Below are 23,753 nucleotides of genomic sequence, written 5' to 3' on the forward strand. Positions count from 1 at the left end.
GTACGCACTCAATTAATTTTACAAACCCTGAAATTAACGATTATATAAGCAGAGACGGAACCAGAAAATAAAATTAAAAGGGACTAAAATGTTAGTTGTTTTATTATTAAGGCTAAAAATATAAATATTATCAAGGGAGAAGCTGGAAAAAAAATTTCTTTACAGGAGCCGGGACCCTGCCAGCACCCCTTGTCTCCGCCCCTGTATGTAAGTCTCCAATGGACCCAAAATTTGTAGAACTCAAACTGATAATCTATAAAAATAAATTTAGAACCTGAGCAGTTAAGTGCTTCAAATGCACAATAGTCACACACAAGCAAATATGTTATGCACATACATACAAGTTACAGCATCATATTATCAAAACTAACGATTCTTGTCCATCGTAGACAATCGGGACACGTTTCTTTAATAGCTCAAACAATTAAAATTGACATTATTGTTTAATTTACACCCTTCGTGGTTGGCACAGTCATGAAAAACCCAGTAAAATATTAAGAATATAGGCCACGTTTTCTTCACAGTCAATCGAGTTCCGAGCCTTTCTCTTAATTTATCCTTTTATTTTTAACGGTCCAAATTCCTCATCCTATTGTCTCACATGTAGAAGTTTAATAATAATCTTTACCACTATTTGCTAGGAAGGGGAGTACAGTAAAAAAAATTTGTGGGTAATAACAAAGAATGAAATATTTTGATTCTTTAATAAAATATAGTATATAGACAAAAATCTGACTAAAAATACTAAAAGAATTCCTTTTATTCTTTTTTGTTTCATATAATTTCCAATCCTCTACAAAGCATCACGAGAGGGAATCCATTGCTCAATTCATAGCTTCTTTTATATATATATATATATATATATATATATATTATCATTTAACTTCATTTGATAATCCCGGATTTAGTTTGAAAACTATAATTTACCTCACATATTATTATTTTGGATTTGCCTTATCATATCTTTTTCTTTATAAATACAATAATTTATAAAGATAATTATAAAATCTCTCTCGTAATTTATCTGAATTTCAATTTCTTTTTATACTTTTATAAATTTACATCCTAGATTAAAAATTTTTTAAATAATATGCAATGTTAAGATGTAAATTGTTATTGAATATTAAAATTATAAAATAAAAATGTAATTTATGAAAGTATATTGAAAAAATAAAATTCAAATCAAATTACAGAAGAATTTTTATAATTATTCTTAATTTAAATTATCCTTTTGGATTTGGATTCTCCTTACAAAACATAACCACTAATGATTTTATTATTAATTATTAATTTAATGATTTGAACAGTGTAGAAAAATAAAATAATAAAGAATTAAATTATATAATTTTTAATTTTAAAAAAAGAAATGATTGGGAACATACGAAGAAGAAAGTCATGAAACAAACTAAAAGCGTGTTTGGCAGTGTAGTTGTGGGTACTTTTCAAATAGTTTTTCGTGTCGAAATACATGCCAATAATGTTTTTTTATTTTTTAAAAATTATTTTTGACATCAGCACATCAAAACGATCCAAAAAGTACAAACCGTACTCAATTTTAGCAAAAAAAAAAAATTTCAAAATTTGATGAAACACAATTACAAACGCAATGTCAAACGGTGTCTAAATGCACAGTAATGTAGTATTAAAATATATATTTTTTTTGTTAGTAACTGATTAGAATTGTTAAAAAAATATTTTAAAAAACATTAATTTAAATAAAAAAATAATTCAAAAAATATTTTAAACGGGTCGAAGCGAAAAACAAACCTGAAGGTAAGAAAAAAATGTGGCTGCAAGTCAGAAGGAAGAGTGTAATAATTAATAAAATATAAGATTAATTCCCGGGAAGGACTCATCACTCGTTCACTCATCCTCCATTTTGTCCCAGTCTCTCTCTCTCTCCCCCCTACTTGGTAGGACTGCTCTTCCGTCCCCTCTTCTTCTTCCTCCATTTTTTTAATATGCTGGTTGCTGAAAACAAATCAAAATTCTAGGTTTTCATTTTCGATCAACAACAACAACAGCAAATTGATTTAAACAGAAGAGCAAACAGATGAATGATTCGTGGGAATAGTAGCGATACTTCTTCAGCTGCTATTGCTGCTGCTTGACTGACTGATTCTCAGTCATGACTTCTCTTCAACTTTTGCAATTAACCGAGCGTGGTCGTGGTCTCTTGGCCAACAGAAGGTACTGATTTTTATTCACATTCTTGAATAATTTATTGAAGTTATTATTCTCAACCAGCAGTATTATTAGCTTAATTTAGCTAATCAAATAGAACCTACAAGTTTCTGTTTCATCCTGTTTGGAGGGAATTTTTTAATAAGCACTTATTGCATTATTTCGGCTTCTTTTTTTTATTTGTGAAAAACAGTGATCGAAAAACGGTTCTTTTTTTTTTAAAAAAAAATTTTAAATTGAGGAAGATGTTACATTTCTGATGCTTATTTAGATATTACTCAATTACTATTTTATTTATTGAGAAGTTTGAAAGTGAATAGAAGGATGTGCTTAATGGGTGCCATTGTCTGTTATTCATTACACTCGAAATCTTTGGCAGTCTGAATGTGTTAAATTTTGGATCAGACACATCGTTATTTTGGTTTTTGTTTAAAGAAATGAAATTAAAGAGTGTATTCTCTAGGACTTTCATTTAAAGATTTATACTTTTTGGCCTTTTGGATTTTTTTTTGGGTTTATAGGAAGGAGGTTCTTAAACATCATAAATTGTATATTTTATATGTTGTCAATGGACTTAACGTGTTGTTTGCTTTCTTACCAGCTGGTAACTTTTCCTTACTTGATTGTTAGTTTCTTACAGGTTTACCCATCAAATGAAAAAAAATAAAAAAATCAGCTGGTGTGTGAAATTGCCCGCGTAAAAGATAAGATAAAATAATATAGAAGAAAGTTGGTCAGAAGAATCATAAATCCGTTTAAACCAGTTTATAAAATGCCATTGCTCTTGATGCATTTACAAAAGAACTTCCATAGCGATGAAACTACATTCATATAAAACTTTGTTGTTGATGCAGGAAATCTCTACTGCTTGCAGCTGGTGTCTTGGCTGCTGGTGGGACCGCTGCGTATGTGCAGTCACGGATTAGCTCTAAGAAATCTGATTCTTTCCTTCATTCCAATGGTCCCAAAGATGATAAAAAGATATCAAACAAGCTGGTTACTAATGACAAAAAAAATACACAAAAGAAAAGAGGTTTAAAGTCATTGCAAGTTTTAGCTGCAGTTCTTCTGTCTCGAATGGGTAAAATGGGTGCCAAGGACCTATTGGCTATGATTGCCATAGCAGTAAGTTTTTCTTCTCTGCTTACTCAAATATGATTTATTTTTTTAATTTCCTACTCGTCTGAGCTTTCCTTTTTGTGAATTTTATTTCTTGATTGTTTATCATGTGTGAATCTATCCTGTCCGATACTTGCACAATTAAATCCATTACATATCTTTTTAAGTTTTTTTGTTCCCCCTCCTCCCTTTATTAGTCTCAAATTTGCGATCATCTTCTGCTAAATCTCAATCAGACAGTAGTATAACTGTGTGGATTTCTTGTAGGTTCATGGTGTATATACCACTGATTTACTTTTTGTATTTTATACTCACTCAAACTTTATTCCAGTTCATCACATGCAACAAAATTTTTTAAGAAGTTTAAAATGTAGCTTACTTGTGTACAATAATATGATTTGAAGCATTGAAACAGCGCTGTATTAAATGCATGCTCACCTAATTGTTACTGGTATATAGTATCACTATCTTACTCATTAGAAATGATGCTAGGTTAAAGGGAAAAAAAATTGACCTGGTGTTACAAATGAATATAGAAAGTGATTTTAGTAGCAAACTGGTGCATCTGGTCTGTTTCCTGTTGATATGAAACATTTCCCGATGTCTTTATTTAGATGAAGAGGGGTTATTTTCTTTAAATCTGTTGGTAATGGCACAAACTTGATTTATTTCATTTATAGAATCATCAGAACAACTTTTTACCTTCTTTATGTGGAAATATTCCTGATAAATGTCCTTGTAAGATGTTGGATTTTTGGATGCTCTTAGTCGAGAACAAGGATTTATGAAACAACATAATACTAATTGTAACACATGATAGAACTATGATTTATGACATACTCTGTATGTTTGGTGCACTCTGGTGTCACCGTGGTCTGCTTGCAGTTACAGGGTGTCATCAATTCTAACTAAATAATGTGAAGAGGTAGATTACACATTGTTTTCCACTCAGGAGTTGCCCCCCCCTCCCTGCTTTGATGTTAAATTTCTCAGAGCTGTTCTTTTAGGGAAAATAATGTTTTTGTATCACTGTGAAGGTCTTTCAAGCTTGTCATCATAGTAAAAACTGGTGCTGTATTCGCATTTGACTTAAAGATCATCTTCATGCTGACTCCCAAATCGCAACTAACTACCCAGTATTCAACAACGAAATTAAAAAAAAAAAGAACAACAAAAGTGCTACTTATTGTTGAATGAGAAAAGGAGAATGAAAACTGTGATGGCTTTTATTAAGAGAGGAATCATTGTTAAGTGTTCCATATTTATGCCTTTTGTTCCTTGTCTAAACTTTACAACTAATTTGTACATCAAGCATTATTTGATGCAATTTGGTCCGTGGGCTCAGTAGACTATCCTTGATTTGCATCACAGACGTTTTCATTCATTCTTGTACTTTTTGGCTAAACATTGGAAAAGAAAAGAAGACTTTTACTTTCAAGTGTCTTTACTTGATTAATTTCTGATAATGGGTGCAATGGATCTTTGGTTGGTTCATTTAGTGTAGATTATTTATTGATTAATTAAAGTGCCCCCTTTCCCTAAATGCACATTTTACCACCCATTCAGTTTTGCTTGCGTTTCTTTTCACGAATGAAGGCTAAGTAAATATGTGTTTTCATCCTTTGTGCAGGTCTTGAAAACTACTTTGAGCAACAGATTAGCGAAAGTGCAGGGCTTTCTATTCCGTGCTGCTTTTCTCCGACGTGTACCATTATTTTTCCGTCTGATATCTGAAAATATCTTACTGTGTTTCCTTCTATCCACCATGCATTCTACTTCGAAGTATGTAACTGGGACCTTAAGTCTCTGTTTCAGAAAAATACTGACAAAACTTATCCATGCGCATTATTTTGAGGTAAAGTGGTCGCCTTTTAGGGTAGGATAACTTTTTCTCTGGCATGTATGATTATTTCTTTTTGCTATAGTCTGTCTCCTTTTCCAGTTGCTGTGAAAGCTGCTCCCAGGCAGTTCTATCATTCATGTTTTGACTTTGCAGTACTAAATATCTAGATGCTTTACTGTCTGAAATCCTGTTTTGTTAAATCATGATGGCACTTGCAATTTAGGATCAAACATGGATCTTCTGAAATCTATTGATCAATTCAGAATGCAGCTTGTAATGTACTCTTTGATGTGGGCAAAGGCAATCTTTGATGAGATGCTGCCTAATGAATATATTTTGAACTTTTCTCAGTCTTTGAACATTGCTTTCTCAGTTGTTTATTAAGCTTTCCTTTGGGTTTCAGAACATGGCATATTATAAAATATCACATGTCGATGGTCGGATTACTAACCCTGAACAAAGAATTGCAAGTGATGTACCAAGGTTCTGTTCAGAGTTGAGTGAACTTGTCCTGGATGATTTGACAGCAGTTGCCGATGGTGTGCTCTATACATGGCGTTTGTGTTCATATACTAGCCCTAAGTATTTGTTTTGGATGGTGGTAATTATTTGACCTTTTTTTTTTGTTATATTTAGATAGGAGTTTATGGCATTATAGATTTCATGAAGACATATTTTCTTGAATGGCTGTTGATTACCTTCTCAGGTTAATAAGATTGCTGTCTTATACTTTTCCATTTGACACGTGATGTCCAGGCCTATATATTGGGAGCAGGAACCTTGATTAAAAACTTCACTCCTGCTTTTGGGAAGCTGATGTCTAAAGAACAGCAGTTAGAAGGTGAATATAGGCAACTTCATTCACGTTTGAGGACCCATGCAGAAAGCATAGCATTTTATGGTGGAGAACGCAGAGAAGAATTTCATATTCAGCAGAAGTTTGAGACCCTGATTAGACACATGAGCACTGTCCTGCATGACCAGTGGTGGTTTGGAATGATTCAAGACTTTTTGTTTAAGTATCTTGGTGCTACTGTTGCTGTTATTTTGATTATTGAGCCCTTCTTTTCTGGCCAACTTAGACCCGACTCTTCAACTTTGGGAAGGGCAGAAATGTTGAGTAATTTAAGATATCATACCAGTGTTATAATATCTCTATTCCAGTCCCTGGGAACTCTTTCTACAAGTTCAAGACGACTTAATCGACTCAGGTATATCAAACACTATGGTTATGGACTAAAATGAGGCCTTTCTTTTTTATTTTAATATTATAATTTCTTCGTTTTTCTTTTTCTTTTTTCTGTTTGAAGAAATTCTTTCTCTACTTCCCCTGCAAAAGCTTCAAGCATTATGTCTACAATGATGACTTTATGCGTGCTTTATTACAGTGGTTATGCTGACCGCATTCATGAATTAATATCGATATCAAGAGAGCTGAGCAATGATGATAAATCATCTCTGCAAAGAAGTGGAAGTAAGAACTACTTCAGTGAAGCTGATTATGTTGAGTTTTCTGGTGTCAAGGTACTTGGAATTTCTTGATCGTGGTAATTATAGACACTTCCATTCTATATCAAGAGATATTCCATGTTCTAATAGTAAAAGTGCTTTCCAGGTTGTCACCCCAAGTGGAAATGTTTTGGTTCAAGATTTGACTCTTAAAGTTGAATCAGGATCGAATCTGTTGATTACGGGTATCCTTTTGAACTTGAAAGAGAATTCAATCCTGCAACATCTTTTCATTAATATTTATATTCTATTTCCTTGCCCTTCAATCATTGTTCTCATTTGTTCATTGTTTTGCTGCCATATAAAATATACTGTCATTTCTCTTAAAGGTCCAAATGGCAGTGGGAAGAGCTCACTTTTTCGAGTTCTAGGTGGCTTATGGCCATTGGTTTCTGGCCATATTGTGAAACCAGGTGTTGGTTCTGATCTTAATAAGGAGATCTTCTATGTTCCACAAAGGCCATATACAGCGGTAGGCACACTCCGTGATCAATTAATTTATCCTCTTACCGCAGACCAAGAAATTGAACCACTGACCCATAGTGGAATGGTGGAGCTGTTAAAAAATGTAATTATCTAATTCCCTCCCTCTTTTTCTCCCAAAATCTGCTTTCATGATCAATATTTTTAACAATTCTGTAGCTGTATTGAAATCTTATAAACGCTCCATGCATAATTGATCTTTCTGTGTTAATATTCTAGGTCGACCTTGAGTATCTATTAGATCGTTATCCACCTGAGAAAGAGGTTAACTGGGGCGAGGAACTGTCATTGGGGGAGCAACAAAGGTTGGGGATGGCCAGGCTGTTCTACCATAAGCCTAAATTTGCAATTCTTGATGAGTGCACTAGTGCTGTGACTACTGACATGGAGGAACGTTTTTGTGCTAAAGTACAAGCAACGGGAACATCTTGCATAACCATATCTCATCGTCCAGCTCTAGTTGCATTTCATGATGTGGTTTTGTCCTTGGATGGAGAAGGAGGCTGGCATGTTAATTACAAAGGGTTAGTACTTCAAGTTGGTAAATCTTCTTTGATTGCATGTTCACCTGAAGCATACATATGTTCGTTAAAACCCTTTGAACTACAGGAAGGACTCCCCAGCCCTGACTGAAGCTAGGAATGATATCACAGGGGCTTGTGAGACAGATCGCAAAAACGATGCTATGGTAGTCCAAAAAGCATTTTCTACAAGTGATAAGGTCTCATTAATGTTTTCATATTTTTGCTGTGAACATGGATCTGTAGTGTTCCATTGGATTTATTTTACTCTATGTAGAACTCATTAGCAGCAATTATCTAGGTCGCACACTTGTATATCTCCGAGGTTATAGCAGCATCACCCAGCGTAGATCATAATCTTCCATTGCCCATCGTTCCACCACTTCAAAGGGCTCCAAGGGTATTGCCTCTGAGAGTAGCTGCCATGTTTAAAATACTGGTGAGTCCATTCAAAATTACAGGTGCTAATGATAAGCACTGATGACTTGAGGATTTGCTAATTTAGTTATTGCCATTGCAAACTTGTCTTGCAACATCTATCCATAGAGTCATAAAAATAGAAGAGTGCCTTGGGTGGCTTGTCATTTGCCACATGTCCCTTTTTGGGCAAAATTCATTTTGTTCTCTTAGCTTTAGATATTTCAACAATGTAGTCCTTGAATGATCAATTCAGTTATTCAAAAGTTCTATTTGACTCTAAATGTTCTCTTTTGGTTTCCATTAAGCCCCTGAAAGCTTTAGTCGGTGGTAAGCAATCATGTGTCTATTTAGAGATATAATTACAATTTAATCCCAAAGCTTTATTTATAGATAATTTAGTCTCTCACCTTCAAATCCTTTCCTTTTTTGTTATGGTGATTTTGTTTCTCAACTCTCATAAGTGAGTTAAGTATATTTCTAATTTTCAATTTTAGTGATCCATTTCAGCATTTGAACTAAAATGTGCGAATAAATTCTAAACATTTTTCATATGTTACACTATATTGTCCGACAATTTTCAATGAGATCCTAAATATCTTTTTTTTATATATTTAATCCAAAGCATATCAGTTTGAAGTGGGAGACAATGTAGATAAAAAACTTAATAGCAGCATGATAATGCATTTATACCACAAATCAAGTTACTTTGAGTTCCTCGTTGTTTAAATTGCAGTTACAAATTTGAAATCTTACATTATTTATATGAATCGTTCTTAGTATGTGTTTGTGATAATTTAATTATTTATTTGTTATATTATTAGATGTTGACATTGATATATTAAATTAGCATTAGTTATGTCAAACATTTCATTAGTAGTATAATATATAAATTTTCTCACTAGATCAAGCATTTAGTTCATCACATTTAATAATAGTTTCATGATAAAGTGACACCCCCTTATAATACCCACTCATAACATCCATGGTGTGTCAAAAAATCAGGGGCTTCGGGGAATCATGTGATGTTGGGCGGGATTTGAGGATTTTTGAGGGGCAGAGAAACAATCACAATTTAGTTTGGTTCGAAGATGCATAGGTCCCTCCAATATTAATTTTGTACTAATTTGGACCCCCTACTTTTATTTGCACTAATATCAACCTCTTACTGAATTAATTTTGTCATTGCTTAGTCCTTACAGCTGTAACCATTACAAATGGTGTTAACTTATGTCATTACCTTAACTGGATATTGCCACATGTCCTTTAAAAATTCAAAATTAATTTGAAAAAATAAATTAAATAAAGTGATGATTTTAAAAATAATATAACTTAAAATTCAAATCGTTTATGGTGATCAAAAGTATTAGTTTATTTTGTATTTGATTAGGGCTCTTGTTGTGTTTGTATTAATATTTTATTTTTGGAACACCCATTACCAGTAAATGGAGAATTTTGAAATTGATTATCACTTTAGAGATGGGCCTTCTAGAGTGCTTTTGAGGTGATTCTTCTTGTTTATCATTCTTCTCGCTTCTGCCTTGCATGACATTTTATTCCTTTTGCTTTGCTCTTTTACTTCCAACTAATTCTTTGTTGGCTCATAATTTTGGTTCAAATTGTAGCATTTTTGAGTTGTTTATTGAAATGATTCAAGTGATTAAATTTCTTTCTCACATGCCTCTCAGTATCCCACAAATTGAAATGTGGTTAATTTCAATTTAAGTACGAACTTCAATAAGTTCCATGTTCTCAATTTCACTTGGTGATACAGAAGTCTTTATGGTCTCCTTTTCCTGGAGAAGGTTACTGGATTTTTATGTGCCAATATGCTTGAAATGTCCCCTTGCTTCTATTCTTTTTTATAATTGATTTTAGCTGACATGTTCCCCTTATGTGTCACCAGTAACCAATTTTGCTGGTGGCCCATGTGAATGCTTAGTGCAAAGCTGCAGCTGGCATTCTGACTGTTTTAGATTTGTCTTAAAACTTGTGTTTTCACGTTCTGCTATGCTAAACTGTATGTGAGGTAGAACACTGGTTTTGATAAGTTGAAGAGAAGATTTGGGTTTTTAATATTGCATAGGTAAGTGAATCCCTGTCTGCTTTTCTCTGTGAAATTGTACTTTTCAGATTGCTTTATGGAGCACTAAACCTTATTTTAGCCATTCTTCTGCTATAATTTTTGTTTTTGTAATGTTTTCCTCCCCCTGCCCTGCATAACGATTGATACCTGAATGTTTCTAGGACTAAGAATTACCATCAACTGCAACACTTACATAGACCATCTGCTGGTCTACACTGTTATTTTTGTATGACCTGCAGTGGATCTAAGGTGTTTCATAAAAATTTCAGTATCTGGCCTCTGTTTTTTTCTCAACCTCTTCATTTCTTACAGATCTTTTTATTACCTATGTTTCAGGTACCATCTATACTTGACAAACAAGGGGCACACCTATTGGCAGTTGCTTTCCTTGTTGTCTCAAGAACATTTGTGTCAGATCGGATCGCCTCATTGAATGGTACTAATATACACTTTGGTTTTATGCATTTAGTGTTCTGTGGGATAACATTATTGTTATTGAATGCATTGATTTTCACAGGTACAACTGTAAAGCTTGTTTTGGAGCAGGACAGAGCATCTTTTGTTCAATTAATAGGCGTCAGTGTTCTTCAAAGTGCTGCTTCTTCTTTTATTGCACCTTCATTGAGGTACCTGCTGGTGCTTAATTAACTTGCTTAGAAACTCAAACCAGACCCATTGATCTTATACTATGAGTGCTGCCTTTTAGATTTTTTTAGACTATTTGATCCTCGCATTTTGCAAGTCTTTGGTTGTTATTCTAATTTTGTCAGTGTCACATGGAAGCAAAACTTTACACTTCATAGTAGTTTGTGCATCACTCTTGTCAGCATGGTCAGTATGAGGGGCTTCCCTTGTAATTACTGGACAGAGAGTCAAAACAGTAAAGTTGAATGCCTGTCTAATATGTTTTTCCTTTGCTTGTGACAGAAACAATTTGTCTGAATGACTCTCAATAAAGAGTTCCTTCCATTTTATAGAACCAAATAGCATAATACATCCCTAATTACAAGGCTGATTTCTAGCTCCAACCTAGCTAAATATGAAAACCATACATACAACTATATAATTAGCATACAATTAGAATCCTATAATTAATATGGCTTAAATAATGCCAGCCCATATTTGACTTACACCCCCTCTCAAATTGATGTTGGTCGATCAAGAAGCATCAATTTGCCAACTAGAAAATGATGGTGTTGTCGGGTCATAGCCTTGGTAAGTATGTTTGCAAGTTGAAGATCAGTGGAAACATGCAGAGGAGTGATGATTTGAGTATCCATGACTTCCTGAATAGAATGATAGTCCACTTCAAAATGCTTCGCATGCTCCTGAAAAACAAGATTGACTGCAATCCGAATGACATCCGTGTTGTTTCCATGAAGAGGAGTGGGGTTGAGCTGAGAGAAGCCAAACTCAGCTAACAGACAACGTAGCCAAACAATCTTAGAACAAGCAGCGAACATAGCACGATATTCAGATTCTACAGAGGATTTGGACATGCGTGCTTGCTTCTTACTCTTCCAAGAGATCAAGGAGTCGCCAAGAAACATGCACCATCCAGTAATAGAGTGACGAGTATTAGGACATCCATCTCAATCAACATCACTAAATGCAATGAGGCGAAGAGGAGTATCGACAGGAAAGAACAACCCACAACTAGGCGAGCTTCTGAGATATCAAATGATATGAGAGCAACTAAATGTAGATGACGTGGAGAATGCATAAACTGACTAATCTGTTGAATCTCAAAAGAGATATGAAGTCGTGTGATCGTCAAGTAATTCAGGCTCCCAACTAGTTGGCGAAACACGGTAGGATCAGGAGGGAGGTCGCCTTCCTCATGACTATATTTCACGTTAACCTACAAAGAAGTATCCACAGAGGAAGTATCTTGAAGACCTGCCAAAGTAATCAAATCTTGCGTATATTTATGTTGATTCAAGAATATACCAGAGGGATTAGTGTGAACCTTCAACCCTAAGAAGTATGTAAACGAACCAAGATACTTCATATGAAATGAGTCTTCAAGATGTTGCTAGAGATGGGTGATCAAGATGAAATCCGTCCCAGTAATAACAATATCATTAAGATAGACAAGGAGAAGAACAATACTTGTAGATGTCTTATAAAGAAACAAGGAAGAGTCATGTTTGCTTTGCTGAAAAGAAAACTAAAGCTAGGTGGCTCGAAATTTGTCAAACCAGGCTTGAGGGGCTTGTTTAAATCCATATAAAGCGCTTCTACTTACAAACATTCGAGGAAGAGTTGGAGAGCAGACCAGGAGGTAGTGTCATGCAAAATTTCTCTTTAAGATCACCATGGAGAAAGACGTTTTTGACATCCATTTGATGAAGTGGCCAACCTTATGAAGCAGCAATCAAAATAACAGTCCGTAATGTAGTCTTCTTAGTGACTAGAGCGAAAGTCTTCTTATAGTCTACCCTACATTCCTATTTGTTTCCAAGAGCAACCAACCGTGCTTTATATCGATTTAAAGTCCCATCAAAACGGAGTTTGATCGAGTAAACCCACTTACAACCAATAGCTTTAATAGTCATTGGGCAAAGAACAACATCCCAGGTATGATTATCTTTAAGAGCGCAAAGCTTGTCTACCATGGCCTCCAACCAATATTCATGCTTGTCTACTTCAGAATAACATGCAGAAATTGGAATATATGAGAAAATCCATACCGATCAGGAGGACGAGAGAATCTAGTAGAACAACGAGGAATAGAGCTAGAATCCAGCTTAGTCATGGAAGACATCGTGTGAATAGGCTTAGATGGCAGGTCGGGCTCAAGAAAAGGCAAAGTTGGGTGTCGTCATTTATACACAAATCCAAGATTAAATCGTTCAGGAGTGGAAGGCGAGTCATCAAAGTATGGAAAAACATGTATATCAGGGACATATGCAACATGAGTGGGAAATAAATATTGATTTTCAAAGAAAACAACATGATGAGATTTATGAAATCTATTAGAGCATGGATCATAGCAAACGTAACCTTCGTGAGATATATATAACCCATAAAAGCACATCTAACAAATTGAGCAGACAATTTATTGCGTTCATGAGAAGACAAATGAACAAAACAAACACAACCAAAGGTATGCATGTCAAGATGGACTGCCATGGATAAGGCTTCAACCTAGAATTCAAGAGGAACAAATGATTCAAGCAATAATGTATATGCAACATCTAGCTTATGACGATTCTTACGTTCAACAATACCATTTTGTTGAGATGTATAGGGACAAGAATGTTGGGAGACAATGCCTTTTGGTTTAAGAAACTCATGAAATTCACGAGACATGTATTCCTCACTTGAATGATACCTTAACACTTTAATACCTGAAGAAAATTGAGTTCAATAAGCAACATATAGTTGAAAGATAGAAAATACCTCAGATTTAGAACAAAAAAAATAAATCCAGGTATGTTTGTTGTAATCGTCGATGAATGTAACAAAGTATTTATAATGCGCATGAGATATAAATTGAGAAATACCCCACTAGTCACTATGAACCAAATCAAAACATTTTTCAGCATGAGTACTATGAGAAGGAAAGGAAAGAGACTTGCTCTTATCTAATTTGCATGTAGCACATTCAAGAGAAATATAAGATGAAAATTGATCTTTATTGCCCAACAAACCAGAGTTTATTAAGTGAGTTGAGAAAACAGGGTTAGGGTGACCTAAATGTTTGTGCCATATTTCACTTTTATGGTTTACAATAGTACAAGCCATAAAAATAACTAAAGGAATGGAAAAGTGTAGAAAAAACAATCGTCTAACTTTAGACCCCTTCGCGAGTATCTTCCCCGACACCTGATATTGCACAAGACAACAATAACAAGAAAACAAAGCATCACAGTTGTCATTAACCAATTGGCCTACTGATATAAGACTAGTGGAAAGTTCAGGAGATACAAATACATCTCAAACAAAGGAATTAACATCTCCAACATCATGAATAGGTAATTGACTACCATTAGCAATCGTAATGATCCTGTATATGGCTGAATATTGTGAAGAGTGTGATCCTGTATATGGCTGAATGTTATGAAGAGTGTTAGCAGAATTAGTCATATGATTAGATGCACCAAAATCAACAAGCTAAGATTTTAATAGTAGGAAACTGTTACCTTGAAGCCCCAAGGTTGAAAAAGCAGAAATAATCATCCGCTAGACCATTTCAGGAGTAAGGAAAGATGAATCACCAGCAACTAAAGATGAAGAACCAATTGTAGCCTGATAGGCATTAGCCTGATGATTTTGAGGATGGATAGGTTAGTCTCTAATAATATGTCTTGGCTTCTTGCAGACAATACTTCTTCACAAAGTGGGTAGCAACATGTCCATATTCCTCGCAACTATAACATTGAACTTTTCGCATGTCTTTACCTTTCCATTTCACTTGAGCAGCAGAGACATCGATATTAGTTGGTAATTTGTCTTGCTGGAAGGTAGCCTATGTAACAAGACGTTGCTTTTCTTGAAGTAACTCCCCAAAGCACGTATCTAAAGAAAGAGAGGGATCATGATTCATCAAATTAGACCGAGCAGCCTCGAGCTCGGGTAGCAATTTCATCAAAAACTAATCTCTCTTACTCTGCTCGTGAACCTCCTAAGCTGCAGCCAGAGAACCATCAGGTGCCTTTGTATAAATTATATCAGCGAATTCTTCCCATAAGACCTGAAACCCAATAAAATACTCCTGAATGGAGAGATCTCCTTGAGTATAATTTGCAATTTCATACTCTAATTGAAATCGTCAGGTTGTGTTGTTCTGATTATAGACTTAAGATATTCTCACATACTCTTAGCAGTCTTATACGGCCTAAGATTTAGAACAATTAGAGGGTCAATAGAGGCTAACATTATCCAGGTCATGATTTTGGCATCTTTGATCTTCCACTGAGCCAACTTCGAATCCTCAATCGGAGTCGGATCACTTCAATCTATGTGGCCCCATAGCTCTTTCCCCATAACAAATAAACAAAATTGGAATTCTCAGCAGAATAATTCGTACTCGTGAATTTCACCCCAAAGGACTTTGAATTACTAGTGGTCATGATATCAAAAAATAACAAGTCCAAAGTCTAGTAATTAAACAGCAGTTAGCAAGCCCAAATCACCAAAACAACAACAAATCACCATAATAAAATTAAATTCAGACCTGGTAGATAACAACCTGAAAAAGCCCCAACCACTTTGACACCAAATACTGACGACAACACCTTCTAAGATTCCATCGACAACTAAAAGAGGCTACAAAATTTGTCGACAGCCAAAAGAGATCAATAGAATGACCCCAAACCACCCTCCTAGCGAACACTCAACAATTCTAACCCTCTTGACAATAACTACAGAATGAGACAGCCTTAATTTGAATGTTTAGGCTCTGATACCATGACATAAACAATGGGTTTTGTCTGAATGTCTCTCAATAGATAGTTCCTTCCATTATATAGAATCAAATAGCATGATGCATCCCTAATTACAAGGCTGATTTCCAGCTCCAACTTAGCTAAATATGGAAACCATATATAGGACTATATAAGTAGCATACAATTAGAATCCTATAATTAATATGGCCTTAAACAATGCTAGCTCATATCTGACTGACAAAATGTGCTTGGACAAGAGCTAGGATGGGTGATCTTCTGGGAAGTCCTTGTCTTGTATCCCTCTTTCTAGAAGGGAAAGAAATCAACTTAGGGGTGGTTTACGAAGCACTTATGTTTTTCTTTAATCTTTCATCCCAAATTCATGGCTGAAAGTTTCATATTTTGATGTTATTGGGTTTGCTAAGGTGTGATGGTCCTCAGGTTCGCATTCAAACTTATGCTATCTTTTTGGTGCACACTTAGTAGTGTAATCTAAACTCGTTGTAAATTATCTGTTATTCCACAGACACTTGAAAACCCTGCTGGCCCTTGGATGGAGGATTCGTTTGACTCAGCATCTACTAAAGAACTACTTGAGAAACAATACGTTTTACAAGGTAATCTACTGGTATCAGTTCCTTGTTGGCCTCTTATTTGAAAGCAGAAGTGTGCTGAGCTTGTGTGCTCAGAACACATTGGAGAACAAGTCAAATTCTTGTATAATTAGCTATCTGTAACATTTTGTTTATGTTAGTTACATGCTGCAATTTTCTCACTTAAACAAGTTCTTCAAAATGGTTTTCCATTCTTGAAGCTCTCTATGTATTTCTCGTGTTCTGTTTGTTGCATCTAATATGGTTATAATTCATGTCAAATATATTTCTTGTAGGTCTTCAACATGTCTAGAAAAAATATTGATGCAGATCAGAGAATAACTCATGATCTGGAAAAGTTAACAACGGACTTGTCTGGACTGGTAACTGGAATGGTAAAGCCATCAGTAGATATCCTGTGGTGAGTACTTGTGTCAACTTTAGTCCTTGTTTGGTTTATTTTTAGTTTCTCCTTTCCATAAACTCTTGAACACCCCCTTTCCCTCTCTAAAATAATAATTCCATTGCTCAATTTGTAAGGTTCACCTGGAGAATGAAGCTCTTAACAGGTCAGAGGGGAGTTGCCATATTGTATACTTATATGTTGCTTGGTTTGGGTTTTTTGAGGGCTGTTACTCCTGATTTTGGTGATCTTGCAAGTCAAGAGCAACAATTCGAAGGAACCTTTAGGTAATCTCAGATCTAGTTTCTGCTTTGCACATTTGATCTTGTTGTTTGTTTTTTTTACATGTCCATCCTCTCCAAAAAGGAAAAAAAAAGTGTACTGGAATATGGATGATAATAAGGACAATTATGATTTGTGCTGCATTTTTTTGTGAGTCCTTACGTTGTCAATGAAACTTTTAGGTTCATGCATGAGAGACTGCGCACGCATGCTGAGTCTGTTGCTTTCTTTGGTGGTGGCAAACGAGAAAAAGATGTAAGCTGCTTGTATTTTGCTAGTGTACCATTTCATATGTTTAAATGCCAATTGGTGCTCTAGCTGATATTGCTAAATGTTTTGGGCTTTGGTATTTTTTTGATATGCACGATGCACTATAAATTGAGAGTGGTTCAAGTCATCAGAGTCTATGACCATAGATAGAATAACGACACCTTTTATTTTGGATTCAATTCGCAAAGGGGAATTAATCCTTGTTTTCTGGTAAATTCCGCCTCATGATTTTGGAGGCATGGTTGATCCAAGACAGATGAATATTATTCAAACTATTTAGTATGGATGTTTATCTTTTGCTTAGCTGCTTCTTGAATCATTGTCATGGGACAAATAAAATGTGCACATTATTCTAGCGGGAATAAGTACGGGAAGGTTAGTTTTTATGAATTAAAAGACCAAAAAGTTCTAGTATATTTTTTAAAGACCAATAAGTTTACCTTTATAATTGCTTTTCCAATGAAGTTTATATTTTATTATTCTAACTATAAAATCCTTTTTATATATTTGTAAAAAAACTCATTCAAGTGGTTTTTCTTTTCTTTTCTTTGTTTGGCCCAAGAAACTATTATGAGATTTTTTTTGAAGTTTTTAATTATAAACTAGTTTAATAACTGTAACGCAAGTTTTGTTAAATCGAATCATTATTGCAGATCTTGGTGAACATATTTGTAATTTTTTTTTTTGAAAAGATGAAAATGTTGATGATCATTATTATAAGGAGGTGCCCTAAACCTTTTATATTTTAAAAGAATCATAGCAAGAATAAAATTATATGACCATCACATCATAATACATGAGGCTTTAATCACATCATATTTGTAAATATCATAGCATAGCTACTATATTTTAAACAATTATTTTTAGCTGAAAATACTTTACTAGCAAAAAATTACATGCCATGTCATAAAGATTTCTAGAAATGTCAAACAACTAGTTTTTAAAAGTATTGTAGGGTGTTATAGGAAATAAAAGTACACTCATTTGGAAAAAAAGCTTGAAAGTGGAACATTTTAGGTCTTGGAAAAAAATGATCGGATGTGCTCGTCATTTTTTCTCTCTCAAAAGTGAACTTGCTTGTACTTTTCCTAGTTTATTTGCTGATGCCTGTTAATATAGCAGTGTCCCTGATATCGTTTTTGACACATTGCAACATTACAAAGTCTGATCAACATATTATTGATTGTAATCCTGCTTGTGTTAAGTGTCCACTAGTTTCTTGAAATCTACTTTTACAAGGTGATTTTATATGGAAAATAGACTTAAATTTGCAGTTACTGAAATTTGAGTGGCTAGTTGGTGTCAGAACCTTTTCAGTCTCCTTTTTCTTTTTTATTTCTTAATAGATATTGTCAAAATTTTGTAAGTTGTAGGACCGATTCACTGCTATGGGTGTCGGGTCAATTGAGGGGTGAAGAAGAGAGAGTATTGAATTAACTATTTTTATTTGGAAGGATTGTGATAGAGCAACATTGAGGGGGGAAGAGAAATCCTTTCTCTTCAGTTGATTATTGGAGTAGCAATATATACTTTTGGCATACGGGCAATTCTTTAAAAAAATTTATCTTTGTATTTGGGTGGTATCACCTCAGTTCTTTTTCTTAGAAAACTAGTTGGATATGTTCAATATCTCAAATGGAAATTGATACTCGTGTATGATCTTTTAAATACAAGGAAAACTTAAAAAAAATAAATTGATCAAGCATGCATCACACGTGGTATGTGTCTAACACCCTTACCCAGTCTTTTTTTCCTCGTAAAGATGAAGGGTGATAAAAATGTTGAAGCTTCGAAACTCTTCATGGAGGTAGCTGCTAATTTACCATTTGTATTATGCATGTTAAAATGGTGCCATTGGTCTCTGTTCCTTATCTTTTGATCTAGAGAAGTTGATTTTTTATTGTAAATTTGTCTTGTCTTTCAAATACATTGCATTTTTTTATTGCATAGCTTTTTTTGTTGTAATGCAGTGTGGCATGTCCTTCACTCGTTATATTTTTTTTGTCCGATGTAATTCATATGGTTCACACTTTGTTCAATTGCAGATGATTGAGTCAAGATTCAGGGAACTCCTTGACCATTCCATGTTACTTTTGAAAAAGAAATGGTCATATGGCATACTAGATGATTTTGTGACGAAGCAACTCCCAAATAATGTAACTTGGGGTTTGAGCTTGTTGTATGCTGTGGAAAACAATGGAGACCGAGCGATGTCCTCAACTCAAGGTGAGATTAGTATGATACTTAAGTTGCATCTCTCTCATTCTCTCATATTGGTTATTTTTTTCAGGTGACCTGGCACATGCGCTGCGGTACTTAGCATCTGTTGTCTCTCAAAGCTTTTTAGCCTTTGGAGACATCCTTGAATTGCATAAGAAGTTTGCTGAGCTTTCTGGCAGTATAAATAGAATTTTTGAACTTGAAGAGCTTCTGGATTCTGCACAGTCTGGTACATGTCTTTTTGTAACAATCTATACTACTATTTCCTGTGCCTTTGAGTGGGGTGGGGGGTAAAAATGGTTGCTTTTTAACAGAAGAAACTAAAATTTAGTGATAGCTTCAACAGGCTCATGTAAGCACACTCTACAAGTGTCGCAATGGCAGCCACACTACAAGTGTTGCAATGGCAGCCATCAATATTTGCTAGCTTATCTATCTTCAGGAATTTTAGTAAAGTTTTGGACATCTGCCCTATATCTTTTAGATGTATAGTTTTGTGCTTATCAAGTGATATTCTAGTGAATGATACATTCCAATCTAGAAGGATCTTCCTTGCCAGAGTCTGCATGGAGCGTATTCGTTCCTATCTATATGGTGGTCAATAAATAGTAATTTCTGTTAGAATTATTGTTGGTTATAATTGCCGGCAGCAATTGCCAATGGTAGCAAGCTAGAAGCCTAAATCTTGAGGAGAGGAACAAACCTGTTTGAGATAATTTATTCTTCAATGCAATCCCACAGAGAGTTCAGCAAATCAAAGTTCTGTGGAGTGTTTTCAAAGCAGAAATCTGGATACTGTATGATTGAGCTAGGATTTGTTTGTAAAATGCAATGTCTCATTGGACAGCATTTGGATCGATCTCTCTTTTTTGTTTGGGAGTTCTTCCAATATGCTGGTTCTTGTTATACTAAGCCTTTCTCTCTCTAGATTCTGTAAATAACTATTACTAGTGCTGAGAGTCCATTACTGTGAGGTTATTGTTTGGTTCTATTTCCTAGAAGTTCTACATTTACTCTAATGAAGTTTCCTTATAAAGATTTTGCATGTCCAGGGGATTCTTTGAATGGTAAATTATCTCCATCTAAGAACAGTGAACTTTACTCAAAAGATGCCATTTCCTTTATGGAGGTTGATATCATTACTCCAGCGCAGAAATTGTTGGCGAGGCAGTTGACATTTGACATAGGGCAAGGAAAAAGCTTGCTTCTCACTGGTTAGTGAAGTGATTTCTTATGCATCTTGTTATCCTGTTATATTATCAAACAGGCTATTGTTATTTCAGTGTTACACCTGATATTCATGTCAAACTATTAAGGTCCGAATGGGAGTGGGAAAAGTTCTGTTTTCAGAGTCCTCAGAGGTCTTTGGCCCATTGTGAGTGGAAGACTCGCTAAACCATTACAACATATTAGTAAAGAGACTGGATCAGGTTGTGGTATCTTCTATGTTCCTCAACGACCATATACATGCTTGGGAACACTGAGAGATCAAATCATATATCCTCTCTCTCATGATGAAGCAGAAGTCATGACTCTAAAGTTGTCTGAAAAAGGTAGCATACTTGCACAAATTGAATTTCCTGGTTTCAATTTCTAGTTTCTATTTTCATAACTCCTGTATAAAGTTGAATATACTGCATTGCATCTGTTCTCCAACCCATTGATTCCATTTCATGGATGACTGGTAGATGTTATAGCATTATGTAGGAGTATACGTGGGTACACTTTGTTTGTCTTGGTTTTAACTATCCAATATTAGTGAAAGGTTTAACCAAATTTTATTAATATTCCCAAAGAATGGGAAAAAAAACACAGCAATATCAACTTTTGGCAGTTTACTAGAAATAGTTAAAAGAAAGGCCTTTTTATTAAAAATGTAAGATTTTTTTTTTTGGCTGTCTTTTTTTCTATTTTGGTTGTTCCTGGCTAATCCTGAAAACATGCATCAGAGTAAACTTAAGCAAAGTATGACATCTTACTTGTTCCAGACTGGTGGTTTTTTGACACGTTGATAAATTTGCTTAAAAGATTGAGAGGAATACATCTTTAAGCTATCCTGAATTGAGAATAATCATGCATAGGAAATAAAGCTATTATTTGGTCCTTGCACCAAAAAATTATGTGTAGAATTTTGGAGATATTGATATATAGCTCTTTGTTTCTCTATGGCTCCCTGCTATACTCATCTGAGGACATCTAGACTGTGATGAAAGTTGAATGGAAGGATTTAGGTTTTCTACTGGTTTTTTTAATAGATTTACCGCTGAAAGAGTTCTGACTCCATTCATGGTCCATTGTAAAAAATTAACAGTCATTTCAATTTTCTAGAGTTTTGACTTGTTAATCAATTGTTTGCCCTGGGGATTATAATTGGGCAAAATTTCAGGTATGCAATCCACTGAAATGACAAATATTCTGGATACACGTTTGAAAAATATTCTGGAGAATGTTCGGCTAAATTATCTCTTGGAGAGAGAAGGTGGCTGGGATGCGAATATGAATTGGGAGGACACCCTCTCTCTTGGAGAACAGCAGAGATTAGGCATGGTGAGGAAGTTAATCAAGCAGTTCAAATTTAATTTGTTTGAATAAGATTTCACAAGATTTTCTCTTGGATCTTCAACTGTTCAATTTTTTTTTTCTAGGCTCGTCTATTCTTTCACAAGCCTAAATTTGCCATCCTTGATGAGTGCACAAAGTATGTCATCAAACTTTACATTTGTTAACCTTTAAAGAAGTATTACCAGTTACCTCATAATATCTTTTTTTTTTTGTCTTTTGGTGGCAGTGCAACAAGTGTTGATGTTGAGGAACAACTTTATAGACTTGCCAAGGATATGGGCATCACATTTGTTACATCCTCTCAAGTAAGTGGCTCTTCGATAATTGATTGTAATTATTTACTGTATAATTGATCTGCTCGAGCGCAGTTTCTTTCTTCTTCCTTTTCTTTTGCAAATTATCAGTTGCACCCAATCAGGGTCGAATATCTTGGTTAATCTGACGACAATAGTATCCTTCAATATGACCTGTCTCAGCCGCAAAAAGAGGCTACCGTCACTGTATTGTTTTAGAACTAGATTTTACTGCTTTCCCTTCACTGATTATTCTCTCATATATCACAGCGTCCTGCTCTAATACCATTCCATTCCCTGGAATTACGGCTTATTGATGGTGAGGGCCAGTGGGAGCTTCGTGCAATTAAGCAATGAGTTGACACTAGCATCTGACATTAAGTATCTGGAGCATGCAAGACTTCTCAGATCTCATAAATGGTGTGGAGGAAGAAAGTCATTAGGCCATTCAGCGGAGTTAATTATTTGTCATGTATCTCAAGTCGTGATCATTTTTACACAAAATTATGAATCCCGCAAAGAGGAGATGCCATGGAGATTTGTTTCTCCTAATCATATACAACAACTGTATTTTTTTTTTTTTTTGCTGAAAGCAACAGGAGCGGCCTGAAAGAGAAGCCAAGCACACAAGGTTATTGCAGAAACTGCAAGAAATCAAATCTGAAATCATGTAGTAGAATAGAGAAATCTTTATGTACAGGCTGACTTTTTTTTTTTTTTACTAAGTTATTTTTTTCGGGCTATTATTTGAAAATTCGTTGCCCGCTTATGCTGTAAGAATTGAATGCATAAATTATTAAAGTTGGCCCCATGAATAAAATCGCAGGAAAAGAATATACCCTCCTCCTGTCGTCCCTAAATTTTCTTCGCAGTTCCTCACTTCTACTATAAGGCAAGCGGTGTTTGAAAAATTTAAAATTTCGAATTAATTTTTTTAGTATATTTTAAGCGTGTACTGATATTAAAGTAATTTTTTAAAAAATATATTTAAAAAAATTAATTGCCATGGAGAGGGAGAAAGGTGTTATTGTTCTCCGACAAGATTTGTGGACATTGTCAGAGTGGTTATTTTGACATTTGGACCAGACGACAAAGGCCATTTCCCTCATCAGATCAGATAACAGGGAGGATCTTTTACTCCCCAAGATTTGCAGAGAAACAGAAGGGAGTACAATTTAGCGAGTAATGTTGACAAGTAGCCAAAACTATCATATTCATACTTGCTTATCCATGTGATAAAATAATAGTCACGAGGATCATTAGGCACTAAGCGTGCGGTAGTCTAGAGTTATTATCAGCCACGGAATTACTGAGCCGATAAACATCACATGGGGATTCTTTCTTCTTATTTTTTGATCGGGTTGGCAATAAATAAGCTCAAGGCATGGTTGTGATGCTAAGGTGTTAATCACAAAGGAATCTTGTTCGTCACTGAATCGAACGTTGTTTAATGTTATTTAGATAGGGTAAAGAGAAGAATTCAGGGTTCTTGACAGTAATGGAGATAAAGTGGGTATCCTCTGAGGATCTCCAAGAGATGCAATCTTTTTCAGTGGACCTTCTGAGTTGTAAAGT

At 34.9% G+C, this 23,753-nt stretch overlaps 1 protein-coding gene across 2 annotated transcripts; it reads left to right on the forward strand.

The window, feature by feature from the left end:
- The first annotated feature begins 1,849 nt into the window (after window positions 1–1,849).
- Window positions 1,850–23,038, forward strand: LOC18100943 (ABC transporter D family member 1). 2 transcript variants are annotated; one of them, XM_006380359.3, is made up of 25 exons: window positions 1,852–2,190; window positions 3,039–3,309; window positions 4,934–5,158; window positions 5,550–5,747; window positions 5,903–6,357; window positions 6,535–6,670; window positions 6,762–6,840; window positions 6,985–7,223; window positions 7,358–7,662; window positions 7,748–7,859; window positions 7,961–8,098; window positions 10,499–10,598; window positions 10,680–10,788; window positions 16,082–16,172; window positions 16,445–16,569; window positions 16,689–16,838; window positions 17,016–17,088; window positions 19,149–19,329; window positions 19,394–19,552; window positions 20,376–20,537; window positions 20,640–20,876; window positions 21,710–21,870; window positions 21,969–22,021; window positions 22,112–22,190; window positions 22,449–23,038. In XM_006380359.3, the coding sequence occupies exons 1-25, from the start codon at window positions 2,129–2,131 to the stop codon at window positions 22,533–22,535; spliced, it is 3,987 nt and encodes a 1,328-aa protein (XP_006380421.3). In that variant the 5' UTR covers window positions 1,852–2,128; the 3' UTR covers window positions 22,536–23,038. The 2 variants fall into 2 exon arrangements, with proteins under 2 accessions (XP_024461106.2, XP_006380421.3); XM_024605338.2 differs by lacking the exons at window positions 21,710–21,870; window positions 21,969–22,021; window positions 22,112–22,190; window positions 22,449–23,038 and having other exon boundaries at window positions 1,850–2,190; window positions 20,607–20,748.
- Window positions 23,039–23,753: the final 715 nt, after the last annotated feature.

Source organism: Populus trichocarpa, chromosome 7, assembly GCF_000002775.5.
Source record: "Populus trichocarpa isolate Nisqually-1 chromosome 7, P.trichocarpa_v4.1, whole genome shotgun sequence".
Classification (NCBI taxonomy): domain Eukaryota; kingdom Viridiplantae; phylum Streptophyta; class Magnoliopsida; order Malpighiales; family Salicaceae; genus Populus; species Populus trichocarpa.